We start from the raw sequence: 14,501 nt of genomic DNA on the forward strand, positions 1-14,501 counted from the left end.
TTCAGGGTACTTGGAGATTAATGATAAAATAAGTCAAAGTCAGCATGTTTTCTGTAAAGGGAAATCTTACCTGACAAATCTGTTGGAGTTCTTCGATGAAATAACAAGCAGGATGGACAAAGGAGAGGCACTGGATGTCATTTACTTGGGTTTTCAGAAGGCTTTTGATAAGGTGCCACACATGAGGCTGTTTACCAAGATAAAGTCCCATGGTGTAACAGGAAAGATACTGGCATGAATAGTGGAATGGTTTGCAGGTAAGAGACAGTGAGTGGGAATAAAAGGGGCCTTTTCTGGTTGGCTGCCCAGACTTGCAGTGTTCTTCAGTGGTCAGTATTGGGACCGCTACTTTTCAATTTTTTTGTCAGTGATTTGGATAATGGAATTATTGATGGCTTTGTAGCAAAGTTTGCAGGTGATGTGGAGGGGTAGGTAGTGCTGAGGAAGCAATACGATTGCAGCAGGACTTTGACAAGTTGGAAGAATGGGGGGAAAAGTGGCAGATGGAAATGTACAATAATGCATTTTGATAAAAGGAACAATAGTGCGGACCAATTTCTAATTGAGGAGAAGGTTCAAATATCAGAGGTGCAGAGGGAACACAAAGTACACTGCAGATGCTGTTGTCAAATCAACACGTACAAACAAGCTGGATGAACTCAGCAGGTCGGGCAGCATCCATTGAAATGAGCAGTCAACATTTCGGGCTGAGACCCTTTGTCAGGACAGAGGTGCAGAGGGACTTGAGAGACCTTGTGCAAGACTCCCAGAAGGTTAATTTACAGGTTGAGTCTGTGGTAAAGAAGGCAAATGCAACATTGGCCTATTACAATTTCAACCCTGGTAATTTTTGACATGGTTCTAAAGATCATTTGTAATTAATTTCCCCGTGTTTTACAGAATGTATGAGACTAAAATGAAGGAGATGGAGACAGACCTTGCAAAAAAGAATCAAAGCATCACTGACCTTAAGCAGCTGCTGAAAGAATCAACTGATAATGAGGAAAAATTGGCAAAACACGTTAGAGACATGGAGGAACAGGTGAGAATTGATGTATAAACTTGGTTCTGGCAGCATGGAATGCATAGAATTGCCTCCCTATTCAGTCCAATGGATCTTTTTAAAAGCTATTTTTAAATTTTCCCACTTTGCACGTCTTTAATCCAATTCCGTATTTTAATCTGTTAGTATTAGATTCCTCATTGTACTAAAATAATGCCGTTGTACACCTTGAAACAAGAATGAACCTTCTTTTATCAGAATCAGGTTTATTATCACTGACTTACACTCAGTGGCCACTCTATAAGTACTCCTGTACACAGTAATACAATTACCTAATCAGCCAATCGTGTGGCAGCAATTCAAAATGTATCAAAGCATGCAGACATGGTCAAGAATTTCAGTTGTTGTTCAGACCAAACATCAGAATGGGGAAGAAATGTGACCTAAGTGACATTGATCGTGGAGTGATTGTTGGTGCCAATCGGGGTGATTCGAATATCTCTGAAACTGCTGATCTCCTGGGATTTTCATGCACAACTGTGTCTAGAAGTTTACAGAGAATGGTGCAAAAAAACATCCAGTTGGCAGTGGGTCTGTGGGTAAAAATGCCTTGTTAATGTGAGAGGTCAGAGGAGAATGGCCAGACTGGCTCAAACCGACAGTAACTCAAATAACATGCGTTACAACAGTGATGTACAGAAAGGCATCCCAGAATGAAGAAGACATCAAACCCTGAAGTGGGTGAGCTACAGCAGTAGAAGACCACATACTCAGTGGCCACTTTATTAGACACAGAACATTCAAAGTTTTGTAGCAGCAGTACAGTGCAACACATAATAAAAAATACTCTTCAGTTACAATAAGCAATGTTTATGTAAAAAAAGTAATAAACACAAGATTCTGTAGAGACCTGAAAGCCAAAGCAACACACACACACAATGCTGAAGGAATTCGGCAGATTGGACAGCATCTATGGAGATGATTAAACAGGTGTCATTTTGGCCAAAACACAGATCTGGAAAGGAAAGGGGAAGAAGCCAGTCTAAGAAGGTGGGAGGAAGGGGAAGCAGTACGATCCGGCAAGTGATAGGTGAAACCAGGTGGGGTATTAAAAATAGGTTGTGTTAATATCACAAATTTCAGACTTATTTTCTCACTATTCTTCTCTGAGAAAATGTAGTCAGTAATTGGTAGACATCACTATTCCACAACAGCACACGAGTAACTGGATAATTCATTCACCCTGCTGTCAATTTAAGGGAAAAGGATTTTGGGGAGGTTGCTTCTTCCCTCCTGACTGATGCTTTGTGATCTTTTGTGTCTATCTGAACTGATCAAGAAACCCTGAATTCAAAATTCCTTCCGAAGCACAGCACCCCTGACAACATAGCATTCCCTTTAGACTGATGTAAAAGCAGAAAATGTGGAAATGCTCAACAAATTAACAGAGTTAATAATTCATCTGAAATGTGAAAGAGAGAAAACAAGTAAGTTTTAATTTGCAACACGAGTGAATCTGCAGATGCTGGAAATAAATAAAAACACAAAATGCTGGCAGAATTCAGCAGGCCAGACAGCATCTATGGGAGGAGGTAGTGACGACATTTCGGGCCGAAACCCTTCATCAGGATTAATTAAGGGAAGGATTGGATTGAGGGTCGGTCTGTAATAAAGAGAGACTGGAGTTGCTGAGGTTCATCTTGTTGTTTATGGGAGATTAATGAAGACTGGTGGGGGGAGGGGGAACAAAGGCAGAAATCTGGAGCCACACATAAAACAATAGAGAAACTTAGCAGGTCAGGTCAGGCAGCATCAATGGGGGGACATAAATGGTCAACTTTTCAGGCCAGGATAGGTGCTAACTGACCTGCTGAGTTCCTGTAGCATTTTGTGTGTTGCTCCAGGTTTCCAGCATCTACAGTTTTTCTTGTCTAAAAATATCTTGTGGATTATTCAGGCCAGGCAGCATTTATAGGAAGAAGCACTGTCGACATTTTGGGCTGAGATGCTGCCTGGCCTGCTAAGTTCCACCAGCATTTTGTGTGTGCTGTTTGAATTTCCAGTATGTGCAGATTTCCTCGTGTTTGTGGATTATTCTGTGTTGATAAACTCCTGACCTTGTTTGTTAACTCATTTGACCCTAGCCAAGCTAAACACAAACCAAACTTAGGCTCTGGTTGTGTACAAGACTAATCTCTACTCCAAATATGCTCTAATTCACCATTTCCCTGCTGGTTTCTGTTTGCCAACACTCTCATGTTGTTTCAGGAGGGAAGAGGAAAAAATTACAAGGGAAGGATTATACTTTTTAAAATATCTGCAATGCTGTCAATATTTAAAGATATTTAACAGGCTACTTTGATCTGCAGGAGTTTTGTGCTCTGAACAATATTTTATATCAATTTGATAATGAAAATGAATGGTTTAATGATGGCACTTAGTTCAGGAATTCTTTTTTACCGTACTTCAGTCCGTCAACCCCTCTGAGGCATAGGCTGCCAATAGCTACTTACCACAATCCTCTATCCTGGGCCAGTCTTCCAGGTTGTCCCCACGTGTAGTTCATTTTCAAAGAGCCTTCCTCTCCCAGGGATGAGGTCTTTGGAGCTTCTATAGCTCAGGGTTTTTAACGGGATTTGATTTCTAGCCCCATAGCCAACCTCCTTTCACAACCAGGCTTGTGACCATCTATGGCGGAGTTTTGTTCAGGAATTCAGTGCGCACAAATTTAATTGAATAAAAAACATTTATTAACCAAACCATACAAAATGCTGGATGAACTCGGCAGTTCAGGTAACATTAATGGACGGGAATAAATAGTTGACTTTTCAGGCTAGGACTCTTTGTCAAGACTGTAAAGGAAGGGATCTGAAGCCAGACTAAAAAGGTGGGGGAGGGGTGCGATCAAACTGGTAGGTAATAAGTGAGACCAGGTGAAGGGGATGATGTGAGAAGCTGAGAGGTGATAGCATTTCTACTGTCCTCTCCTATGAGAGTCCTCATTCAACCCTTTACTTCTTCCACCTATCTCCTCTCAGCTTCTTACTTCAACCACCCTCCCCCACCCGTCCATCATCTCCTTCACCTGGTTTCACCTATCATCTCATCTCACCACCTTATTTTAGCGACTGCCCCTTGCTTGCCAATCCTGATGAAGGGTCTCTACCCAAAACATCAATTGTTTATTCCCGCCACAAATGCTGCCTGCCTTAATGTATTCCTCCAGTAATTTGTGTGTGTTTCTCAAAATTTCCATGATCTGCAGAACATGTTAATCAAATCAGTTGTGAGTGTGAATGTGCCCTAAAATGTTGAGGGCAAATTGTTTCAGAAATGAGTTAAGTTAAAGGCAATGTAAAACTTTTATTTTGCAGAATTCTGTTCAATATTAAATTCAGAATTGTAAATGTGAAAAATTACACTGACCTTTTTTTTTCATTCACTACAGATTGAGGTGCTTAAACACTTCCCTGAAGAAGCCACAACAGAACCGGGCCTCACCAGACAATTTCAGTTACTGAGGTATAGACAGCATCAATTCTATTTGTAACCTCAGGAGAACACGGAAACCAGAATGCCAGGGCAGCTAATGGAGTGGTGCTGGGTTATTTATAATCTATGTTAATGATTTGTAAAATAATGTGGTAAATTGGATCAGCTAATTTTCAAATGACACCAATACTGGTGATTTAGCCTTCCTCGTTGTCCACTATCAAGCTTGCAGTGGGATCTGGACCAACTAGAAAATGGGCTGAAAAATGGCAGATGGAATTTAAGTGTGAGGTGTTGCACTTTGGGAGGACAAATCACATTAGGACATGCACTATGTAGAGCACTGAGGAGTGCTGTAAAACAAAGGGACCTGGAAATACCAGTCCATAATTCCTTGGAAGTGGCATTACTGGTAGATAGGGTCATAAGGAGGGCACGTTGGCCTTCGTAAATGAAAGTATTGTGTGCAGGAGATGGATGTTATGTTAAAGTTGTATAGGACATTAGAGAGTTGTTCTGATTACCTACATATCGGATATTACTTGAACTTGAGTTATACAAAGGGTTAAATAGGTTAGGACTTTATTCTCTGGAGTGTAGGAGAATGAGAGAAGGTATACAAAATTATGAGGGGTATGGATAGGGTAAATGCAGGTCTTTTTCCACTGGGATTGGGTGTGACGAGATCGTGGGTTAAGGGTGAAAGTTGAAATATTTTGAGGGGGACCTTCTTCACAGGGTGGTGCAAGTGCAGGATGTGCTGCTAGTGAAAGTGGTTGATGCAGTTTCAATTGCTAAAGTTAAAAGAAGTTCGATTAAGTACATGGATGGGAGGGTTATGGAGGACTGCAGTCCAGGTGTGGAACGATGGGACTGGGCAGAATGTTTCGGCATAGATCAGGGGTTCCCAACCTAGGGTCCACAGACCCATTGCGTATTAGTCCATGGCGTAAAAAAGGTTGGGAATCCCTGGATTAGATGGACCAAAGCACCTGTTTCTGTGCTATGATTGAATCCAACCGTATCATTCCAGAGTGGGCAAAAGTCCTGTTAGAAGCATTTTGGAAGCCTGGCCTCTATGTAGAGGTAATTCCAATGAGATTTATGAATTGACACAGTGGTTATTGAGAGATTGTTTCCAGAACCAGGGGGCATAATTTCAGTATAACAAAATTACTCAATAAGGAACAAGTGTGTCTTGTAAAGAATTGTAAACCTTAGTAATTCTCTGCCTTAGAGTTTGTGAATACTTGGCTACTGCTTGTATTGGCTTTTGCATCCAAAAGTTATCTGGGAGTACGAAATGTTCTGATGCAGAATCAGCCATTATTTTGAATAGCAGAGCAGACTCAGTATGAGGTTTAATATCACTGGCATATAAAATGATAAATTTGTTGTTCTGGGGCAGCAGTACAGTGCAATACAAAATCATTTTAAAAACTACACATTACAATAAGCAAAAATATATAAAAATTAAATACATAATGCAAAAAGAGAGTCAAAAAGAATAGTGAAGTAGTATTGGGTTCTTTGTTAATTCAAAAATCTGATGGCAGAGGGGAAGAAGCTGTTGCTAAAACATTGAGTATGTTTCTTCAGGCTCCTGTACCATCTCCTTGATGGTAGTAATGAGAAGAGGTGATGCTGATCCTTAATGATAGATGCGGCCTTTTTGAAGCATTGCTTTTTTTAAGATGTCCTCGATGTCGGGGAGGCTACTGGTCCTGAAAGGAGTTTACCCCTTCCTGCAACTTTTTCTGATCCTGTGCAGTGGTGCCTCCATACTAGACGGTGATGCAATCAGTTAGAAAGCGCTCCACAGTGCCTCTTAAGGGACCACATGACCTACTCCTGCTCCTACTTCTGCATTCGTAATCAGGGCAGGAGAGTGCTGTATAACTCCTTGGACCAGCTTTAGCAGATAATAAGATTATGGCTGATTTTCAACGTTGGCTCCACTCCATCAAGCTTTTCAAATCTATACTTAATCTCTCAGAGTGATTCCAGATTTGTTTATCCATGTGAGCAATAAGCAATAATAAGTAATTAGTCAAGGCACAATTAAGTAAAATAACTGACAGAACAAATGTGTGGTGATTTTTACAATGTTGAAATCGACCGTGCAAGACTGTGTAATCTGTGTTCTTCCATTAATTCATTTGGAAGACTGACAAACGACCGTCTGGAGAAAGAAAAGGCTGAACTAATCCATCAGCTGGAGATTCACAGAAAGCAGCCATGTGCCATGGCAGAAGGCAGCGGCAGATCTGGTAACCCTCTTAATGACATCCATGCCTCCTTTGTCTATTATATTTATGAACTGCCTAGTTTATTTTGTCAGCACCTCCCAAAACCATGAACTTCACCATTGAGACAGACTGGCAGCAAGTACATAGGAACCCAATCACCTCCAGTTTCCATTTGAGGTTGTGCAGTATCTTGACTAAGAAATATTCAGGTATTCCTTCATCGCTGCCGGGTTTAAATCCTGGAGCTCCCTCTCCAACAGTGGGATGGGAGAGCCTTCACCAGAGGCTGCATAGTGTTCAAGATGGTAACTCGCCACCTTACCAAATACAGGGAGTTTCTCCAGAGTTATACAAAATAATGAGGGCCATAGGTTAAGGATGAAAGGTGCAATATTTAAGGGGAAGCTGAGGGGGAACTTTTTCACTCAGGGTGGTGAGTGTGGAAGATGCTGCCAGCAGAAGTGATGAATGTGGGTTCAATTTGTAACGTTTAAGAGAAGCTTGGTTAGTTACACGAATGATAGGTATGAAGCGCTTTTGTCCAGATGCAGGTTGATGGGACAGGGCAGAACTGACTCGATGGGCCAAAGGGTCTGTTTCTGTGCAGTAGTGCAGTTAGAGGTAGGCAATAAATGTTGGTCCCACTAGTGACACCCAAACAAATTTAAAGATAGACAAACAGTAATAGATACTGTAGTTTAGGGTTGAGGCCAACAGAATGTTGTCCTTCTGAGGCTGGTTGTTAATTTTAGCTGGGTAGTACTTTTGTTCTTGTGACAGAAGAGAGACTCGCTGTTCTGTATTGAATATTAATATAACATTTGAAATGTTTACCTTGCAGTTTGCAATGCCGTATTAGACACCGGACATAAAGATGACAAACTGTTGGGAGAGCAACAAACACCACACGACTTGGAGAAGCAACAACTGCAGGTTAACACCACTCTCAGCAAGTGTACTTACTCTCTAAGCTACGTGGCTACAGCTGTCTGCATTAGAGGGCACGAGCTGCAAGGAGAGGTTGGACAAAGTTGGGTTGCTCTGGAGCAGAAAAGACTGAGGGAAATCCTGATAGAGGTTTATAAAGGGCTTAGATAGACAGCCAGTGTTTTTCTCCCCCAGTGTTGAAATGTCTAACACCAGAGGGCATAAGTTCAAAAGAAATGTACAGGTATTTTTTTTACATACAGTGTAGGTTCCTGGAATTCAATGCCTGGGGGTGTTAAGTTATTAAAAAGCTCTTGGATTGTGCAGGAAATGTGTATGTTGGGTAGGCAGAGGGGATTCATTTAGTTGGGAATTTGATTACTAATTTAATTAGTTCGGCACAACATTGGACTGAAGGGCCTGTTCCTGTGCTGTATTGTTCCAAGTTTAATAACATAATCAGATCATTGTACTGTATTTTAAACACCCATAATTAATGGCAAGGAGATGTGCAGCACAAATTGTCAAAATCCATATATGAAAGATTTAACAAGCTTCAAATTTTTGTAACCCTCACGTTCTGTCGGCTGTGTAGGTCCAGGGAAGACAATCTCTGGCCCCACCAAATGTATGAGATTGAGGTGCAAAACCTTCTGTTTATGCGGAGTCTTACAACTCAGTACCACAAAATAACAGACAGTACAGCATATGCAATTAAACAATTTAGGTTTATAATTCTTAATTTGACTAAAGGGTTAGTAAAGTAAAACATAAAGAAAAAGGCCATTTTAATAAAACAGTCTAATGTGCACAGTCGGAGCTCATGGTTTCCCTTCCGGTGTTCCCCCAACGATTTCCCCAGGCTTCATCGACTCCCGACCCCACTCCAAGTCCGCTCCTTTCTAGTGTCTGCAACCTCTCCACTCTGGCATCTTCTCTCTCCATCTTCCGCTGAACAAAAGACCCAGATCACCCTGGTCTCAGGCACACAAAAAGAAAAAAACACTCCCTTCATTGGACAGCGCACATTCCAAACCCCCGTTATCTCTAGCCCTACCTCAAACACTGATGCTACAGAAAAGCCATTACATTAACAGTGCTTCTACAGAAAGACCACTATATTAGCAGTGAAACCTTTCCTGTGGTGTTGCTTTTTCATAGGTAATAAGTTGAAGTTTTAAAATTCACATTTGCTTCAGATGTGAATTTAAAAACTTGACTATCACAGAGAATCATGAAAATCGTCAACAGGGGTGCCTTTCAGCCCATATTGGCCATGCCAGATTAGAGTTAACCTGCACAATTCCACCTTCAGCTTTTGGTCCCACAACCATTACTGCCTGCAAGTGCACACAGAAATTAAACATGATGATGGTTTTTGCCTCTACTCTCTTTTCACTCACTCCATTCCAGACCACACCACATATCGACTGCATAGACTTGCTCTCTATTCCTTTTACTAATTATTTAAATTGATACACTCAAGTTTTTGACTCCTGTGCTAAGACCAATCCTCCTACTTTATCTGTCCAGACTCCTCGTAATCATTAATCACATATATCTAAAGTAGTTTGCTAAGGGTCTCCCAGTTTATCCAGTCTTCCCTCATGGAAAAAACTCTCCAGCCCTACTCCAGTACAACCAAATCTCACCTCTAATATTTTGACCAGAATGGTTTATTTTGGTCCAGTAACCTGCAAGAGTTATTCACATGTGTCAGTAATTAAAAAAACAATACCAAATCGACCAATAGTGATGTCTATAGTTCCATTATAACATTCCTGGTTATAGACTCATTGTCTTGGTGAATCAAGGAAAGCCTACCCTATGTTTTGTTTTAAACCACCATTATTAACTTTTCCTGCTGCTTTTGAAGATTTGTTTCCATACATTGGAAAGTTCCTCCGTTGCTTCGTTCAGCAAGTATTCATTTGGCCAACCAGCCAGCGGTATGGATAGGGTGCATATACCCAGTCTTCTTCATAAGAAAGGGGAACAAAAACTAGAGAGCATAGGTTTAAGAAGAGAAGTGAAAGATTTAAAAGGGACTTGAGTGGTATCTTCTTTCAGAGGGTGACATGTATGGAATGAGCTGCTGAAGAAAGTAGTAGAGGCAGGTACAACAACAGCTAAAAGACAGTTGGACAAGTACATGGATAGGAAGCATTCAGAGGGATATAGGGCTGGCCTGTAAGGTGGACACAATGATCAGTGTATTGTATATTACTCTATGACCAAAATGGCCATTTAAATAATTCAATTTGGGGTTGATGAGACTAAAATATTGATTTGCAGTTGCCTTGAACAGTAGAGCAGGCCCTTTAGCTCACGATGCTCTACTATGCGGCTGAGTTAAACAGCAGTTTATGCAGTTGAACTTATAGGCAGGAGGTTCCCAACCTGGAATCCACAGACCCCTTGGTTAATGGTAGGGGTCCATGGCATTAAAAAAGGTTGGGAGTGCCTGTTCTAGGTTGAGAAATGGAAAGGGGGGTGGTTAGACTGAATGGAATTTAAATTCAATGTCATCCTGACAATCTAATTACCTTTTGATTTCTAGGAAGAGATAAAGAGGTTGAAAAGGGAACTGGAAAACTTTGATCCCTGCTTCTTCGAGGAGCTTGAGGACTTAAAATTTAACTACAACCAAGAGGTTAAACGGAACATTCTTCTGGAAGAACAGTTGAAGAAATTATCTGAGCAGTTTGGAGTGGAGATCCCAGGAAATGTTTCCATTGACTGAGAAGCCCACTGTTCAAACGTTTGTGGTAAACCCTCCAGCTGCTGAATTTGATGATCACTGAGGGGAGCGAGGTCTCCTTTAACACTCTTACTGGAATAGAGGTGGTAAAATGTGGTGTGCAGGTCCTGTTTCAGTTGCCTGTGGCAGGTCCTGACGTAAGAACAACAATCTGAATCCCTTCTGATCTGTTGGGATCACTTCTTGAAAGCTACAGTTGTCCTCCAGTATCCAAGCCTTTGGGAGGAAGAGTTTTAGATTATTTCTGCCTCACATGTTGTGCTTATGAAAAAAGGAAATGAACATTGGATAGTGATTCACTTTGATTCAGGAGCTAATAGTCTAAGTCAGTGTCCGGTACAGGAATGCAGTGGAGTTATGATCAACTGTTATAACGTTTTTTTCTAAATCCAGTTTTCTTTCACCCCAGTTTGTGTTTTATCAGTTACAATCCATGGAGCTTCTTTTACTGAGAAGGAAAAGCTATGGGTTCATTTACTGCTATGGCCTTGATGGAAGGAAGCAGACAACATTTCAGTGAAGGAGCATAGCACTTCTGGGAACCATTACTGGGATCAGCTTTTGACATGTATGGTTCTGGCAGAGGGAAGCTGTACACATAGGTACTTCCTGCACAAAAGACCCATAAATGCCATTGACAAAGTAATTCCCTGTTCAGTGCCAACTCCTAGATGTTCCTACTAGTACTGCTCCAACACATTTGGTCATACAAACCTCAGCAGCAGGATCAGTATACTCCTCACTTAAAGTCTAACATTGTTATATTTGCCACCCTTTGAGTTGTGGGTGAAGACTGGAATTAGGAAATTACATTACTTAAAGTACACACTGATCATTGTGCTACGATCCATAAATGGAAATGAGATTTAACAAGCCTAGACATTATATTCCCTTAAATTCTGTCATGTCCCTTACACCCATCAGCTGGGAAAGGCTAAGTAAAGCAAGATACAAGTGGGAAACTACAGATGCTAGAAATCCAGAGTGACACACACAAAATGCTGGAAGAACTCAGCAGGTCAGACAGGATATGTCGAGGGGAGTAAACAATGTTTATTTAACTACAGATAGTGCCTGACGTGAGTTCCTCCAGCATCTCATGCGTGTTGCTCTAGGTAAAATAAGTGTTTCTTACTATTGGGAGAAGTACAGTCCAATTAATTAGCACTATCTTTTGTTTCAATTGTCAGCAACTTAATTGTATGATATGTCAACTGTGCAAGTAATGCCAGGAGAATCTGCTGTCAAACATGCCTATACATGCCCAGACTAAAATGACTGAAGACTAAAAATGCACTTAGATTAGCGACACTATTTCCGTAGTCAAGGGTTTTTGAAAACATGGCAATAAATTAAACTATTTTTGTAGATTAACCTGTATAAGTTTGTTACTATGAATTAAATGCAAGTTTATAGTCTAAAGTAGAAGGTAAATATTTATTATTTGTCTTGAAGCAAAAGTAGTTACAAAAGTGCATGTACTCTTCATTGAACTAGGAATGTACGTTTCAACTCCTGCAAGTCACATTATCAAAAATAACCGTTTCGAGGTGACAAACGCTGATATTTGCCTTGTCATCTACATCTTTGTGGTTGGTTTTATGTGTTTCACACAAAACCAAATATTACCCTTGTGTTTAAAACCAAAACAAGCAGGAACATAAATTAATGCACTGTAGTGTGACCTGTTCTTCCAAACTAATGTGTGATGTATGCCCACGGTGGCGCATAGCATTTCAAAAACACATTTTAAATCCCCACTAATTCATTGGGATCACTGCTAAGCCTTGATGCCGTCCTGTATTATATGATCACATTACACCTCCCAACAAGCGTGTGCACATTACCCAGAGACCTCAGGAAGGCTGCTGAAGCAACTGACATACTGTCAACAGCAATCCTTTCACAAATTAACATTTAAGCAGGCAGCAGGGTTGAGGTTGATCTGTGTTAATTGTTGCCCATCAGACCACATTGTGAATTATTTTTTCAGGCACAGACTCCTGTCCAGGGTTGTACCACATTGTTCATGAGTTTGCTGCCCTTTTACTACGCCGTTACCTGAAACTACCTGGTAAGTTCATAGAACATAAAACATTACAGGCCCTTCAGCTACAAAGTTGTGTCTATCTTAACCGACTTCCCATTGATAGTTTTCAAAAGTGATGAGTGAAACTGAGAGTTGGAATTGCAAACACAAGTTCCAAATTTGTCAGCTCAAGGACGAGGGCCGAGGAAGGAAAATGTAGTGACCCTCGCTACCTCCATTGGCACCATCAGCACTGACACCTGCCTTCAGTGGATTAATTTCGGCAGTACAAAGGGAGGCTGAACACAACCTCCAAGGACAACTGCTAGCGGTGAATAATTGACAAACCTCTGAATATCAAACCAAGCCAGGGAATGACTTCTAGAAAATAAAAGGCGGAGTTCTACGAAGTACGTGGCCTGTAGTCAGTGGGGCACAGAAGGAAAAGGAAGCAATTTTACTGAACTTCAAGATGCAGAAGCATATTTTCTTAGTGGTCCTAGAAAGCTTGTGAACCCTTTAGAATTTTCTCTATTTCTGCATAAGTACGACCTAAAATGTGATCAGATCTTCACGCAAGTCCTAAAACTAGATAGAGAACCCAATTAAATAAATAACACAAAAAATTATACTTGTTCATTTATTTATGGAGGAAAAAATGATTCAATATTACATGTATTTGTTGGAAAATGTATGTGATTCTTTGCTTTCAGTAACTGATGTGACCCGCTTGTACACATTAACTTCTACCAAATGTTTCCAGTAACTGTTGATTAGTCTGTACATCAACTTGGGAGGAATTTTAGACAATTCTTCCATACAAAATTGTTTCAGTTCATCAATATTCCTAGAATACCTTGCATGAACAGCCCTCTTAAGCTCATGCTACAATATCTCATTTGTGTTAAGACCTAGACTCTGACTTGGCCATTTTCTTCTTAAACCATTCTGTTGTTGATTTACTTTTGTCTTTCAGATCATTGTCTTGTTACATCATCCAACTTCTATTAAGCTTCAGGTGATGGGACTGCTACCGACATTTTCCTGAAAAATGACTTGATAAAATTTTAACTTCATTGTACCCTCAACAACTGCAAGCTGTCCAGGCCCTGAGGCAGCAAAGCAGCCCCAAACCATGATGCTCCTTCCAGCATGCCTCACAGCTGGGATGAAGTTTTCATGTTGGTGTACTGTGCCTTTTTTCTTCCAAACATAGCAGTATGCATTTCTGCTAAAAAGTTCAACTTCTGTCTCATCTGTCCATAGAACATTGTCCCAAAAGTGTTTTGGAGAGCAGTGGTTTTCTCCATGGTGCCCTTCCATGAACACCTTTCTGTTCAGTGCTTTACTTATGGAGGACACATGAACAGAGACTTTAGCGAGTTCCAGAGATTTCTGCAGGTCTTTTGCTTATTACCCTTGGGTTCTTTTTCACCTCCTTCAACACTGCACATTGTGCTCTTGGTGTGATTTTTGCAAGACGCCCACTCTTGGGGAGTGTGAATTTCCTCCATTTGTAGACAATTTCTCTTACCAGGAACTGATGAACACACAGAGCGTTATGCATCTCTATAATTATTCTTCTAAGATCCTCAAGTTGTTTTGATCGAGGCATGGTGCACATAAACAGATCTTTCTTGAGAAGCACAGGCTCTGTCGATAACCTGACTTTGTGCATGTTTTTTTATAGGGCCCACACCTCCAATCTCAACTTATTGTTTGGAACACCTGACTCCAAATAGCTTTTGTAGAAGGCATTACCCCAAATGTTCACTTACTTTTTTTTGAACCTAGGCCGTGATTGTTTAAATGGTGTACTCAGTAATGATAAGTACAATTGTTGGTGTGTTGTTGGTTTAGGCAGATTATGTTTGTCTATTATTATTACTTAGATGAAGATCACACTATTAATTAATTATGATTAATTAACGCAGAAGACCAGGTAATTGCAAAGGGTTCACAAACTTTTTTTTTGCAACTGTAAGTACAAGAATGTAGAAACGGGGGTTTAGAGTGAGGATAACATAGCACTCACAAGTG

At 40.6% G+C, this 14,501-nt stretch overlaps 1 protein-coding gene across 3 annotated transcripts in view; it reads left to right on the plus strand.

The window, feature by feature from the left end:
- The window catches only part of cep290 (centrosomal protein 290), a 172,799-nt gene extending 159,842 nt beyond the window's left edge, over positions 1-12,957 (plus strand). For all 3 annotated transcript variants that reach the window (XM_073058859.1, XM_073058860.1, XM_073058861.1), the window contains 5 exons: positions 901-1,042; positions 4,452-4,525; positions 6,662-6,765; positions 7,586-7,677; positions 10,232-12,957. In XM_073058859.1, the coding sequence (XP_072914960.1) occupies positions 901-1,042; positions 4,452-4,525; positions 6,662-6,765; positions 7,586-7,677; positions 10,232-10,414 (595 nt within the window). In that variant the 3' untranslated portion in view covers positions 10,415-12,957. The remainder of the gene's footprint in view (positions 1-900; positions 1,043-4,451; positions 4,526-6,661; positions 6,766-7,585; positions 7,678-10,231) is intronic.
- Positions 12,958-14,501: the final 1,544 nt, after the last annotated feature.

This window comes from Hemitrygon akajei, chromosome 10, assembly GCF_048418815.1.
Source record: "Hemitrygon akajei chromosome 10, sHemAka1.3, whole genome shotgun sequence".
Lineage (NCBI taxonomy): Eukaryota > Metazoa > Chordata > Chondrichthyes > Myliobatiformes > Dasyatidae > Hemitrygon > Hemitrygon akajei.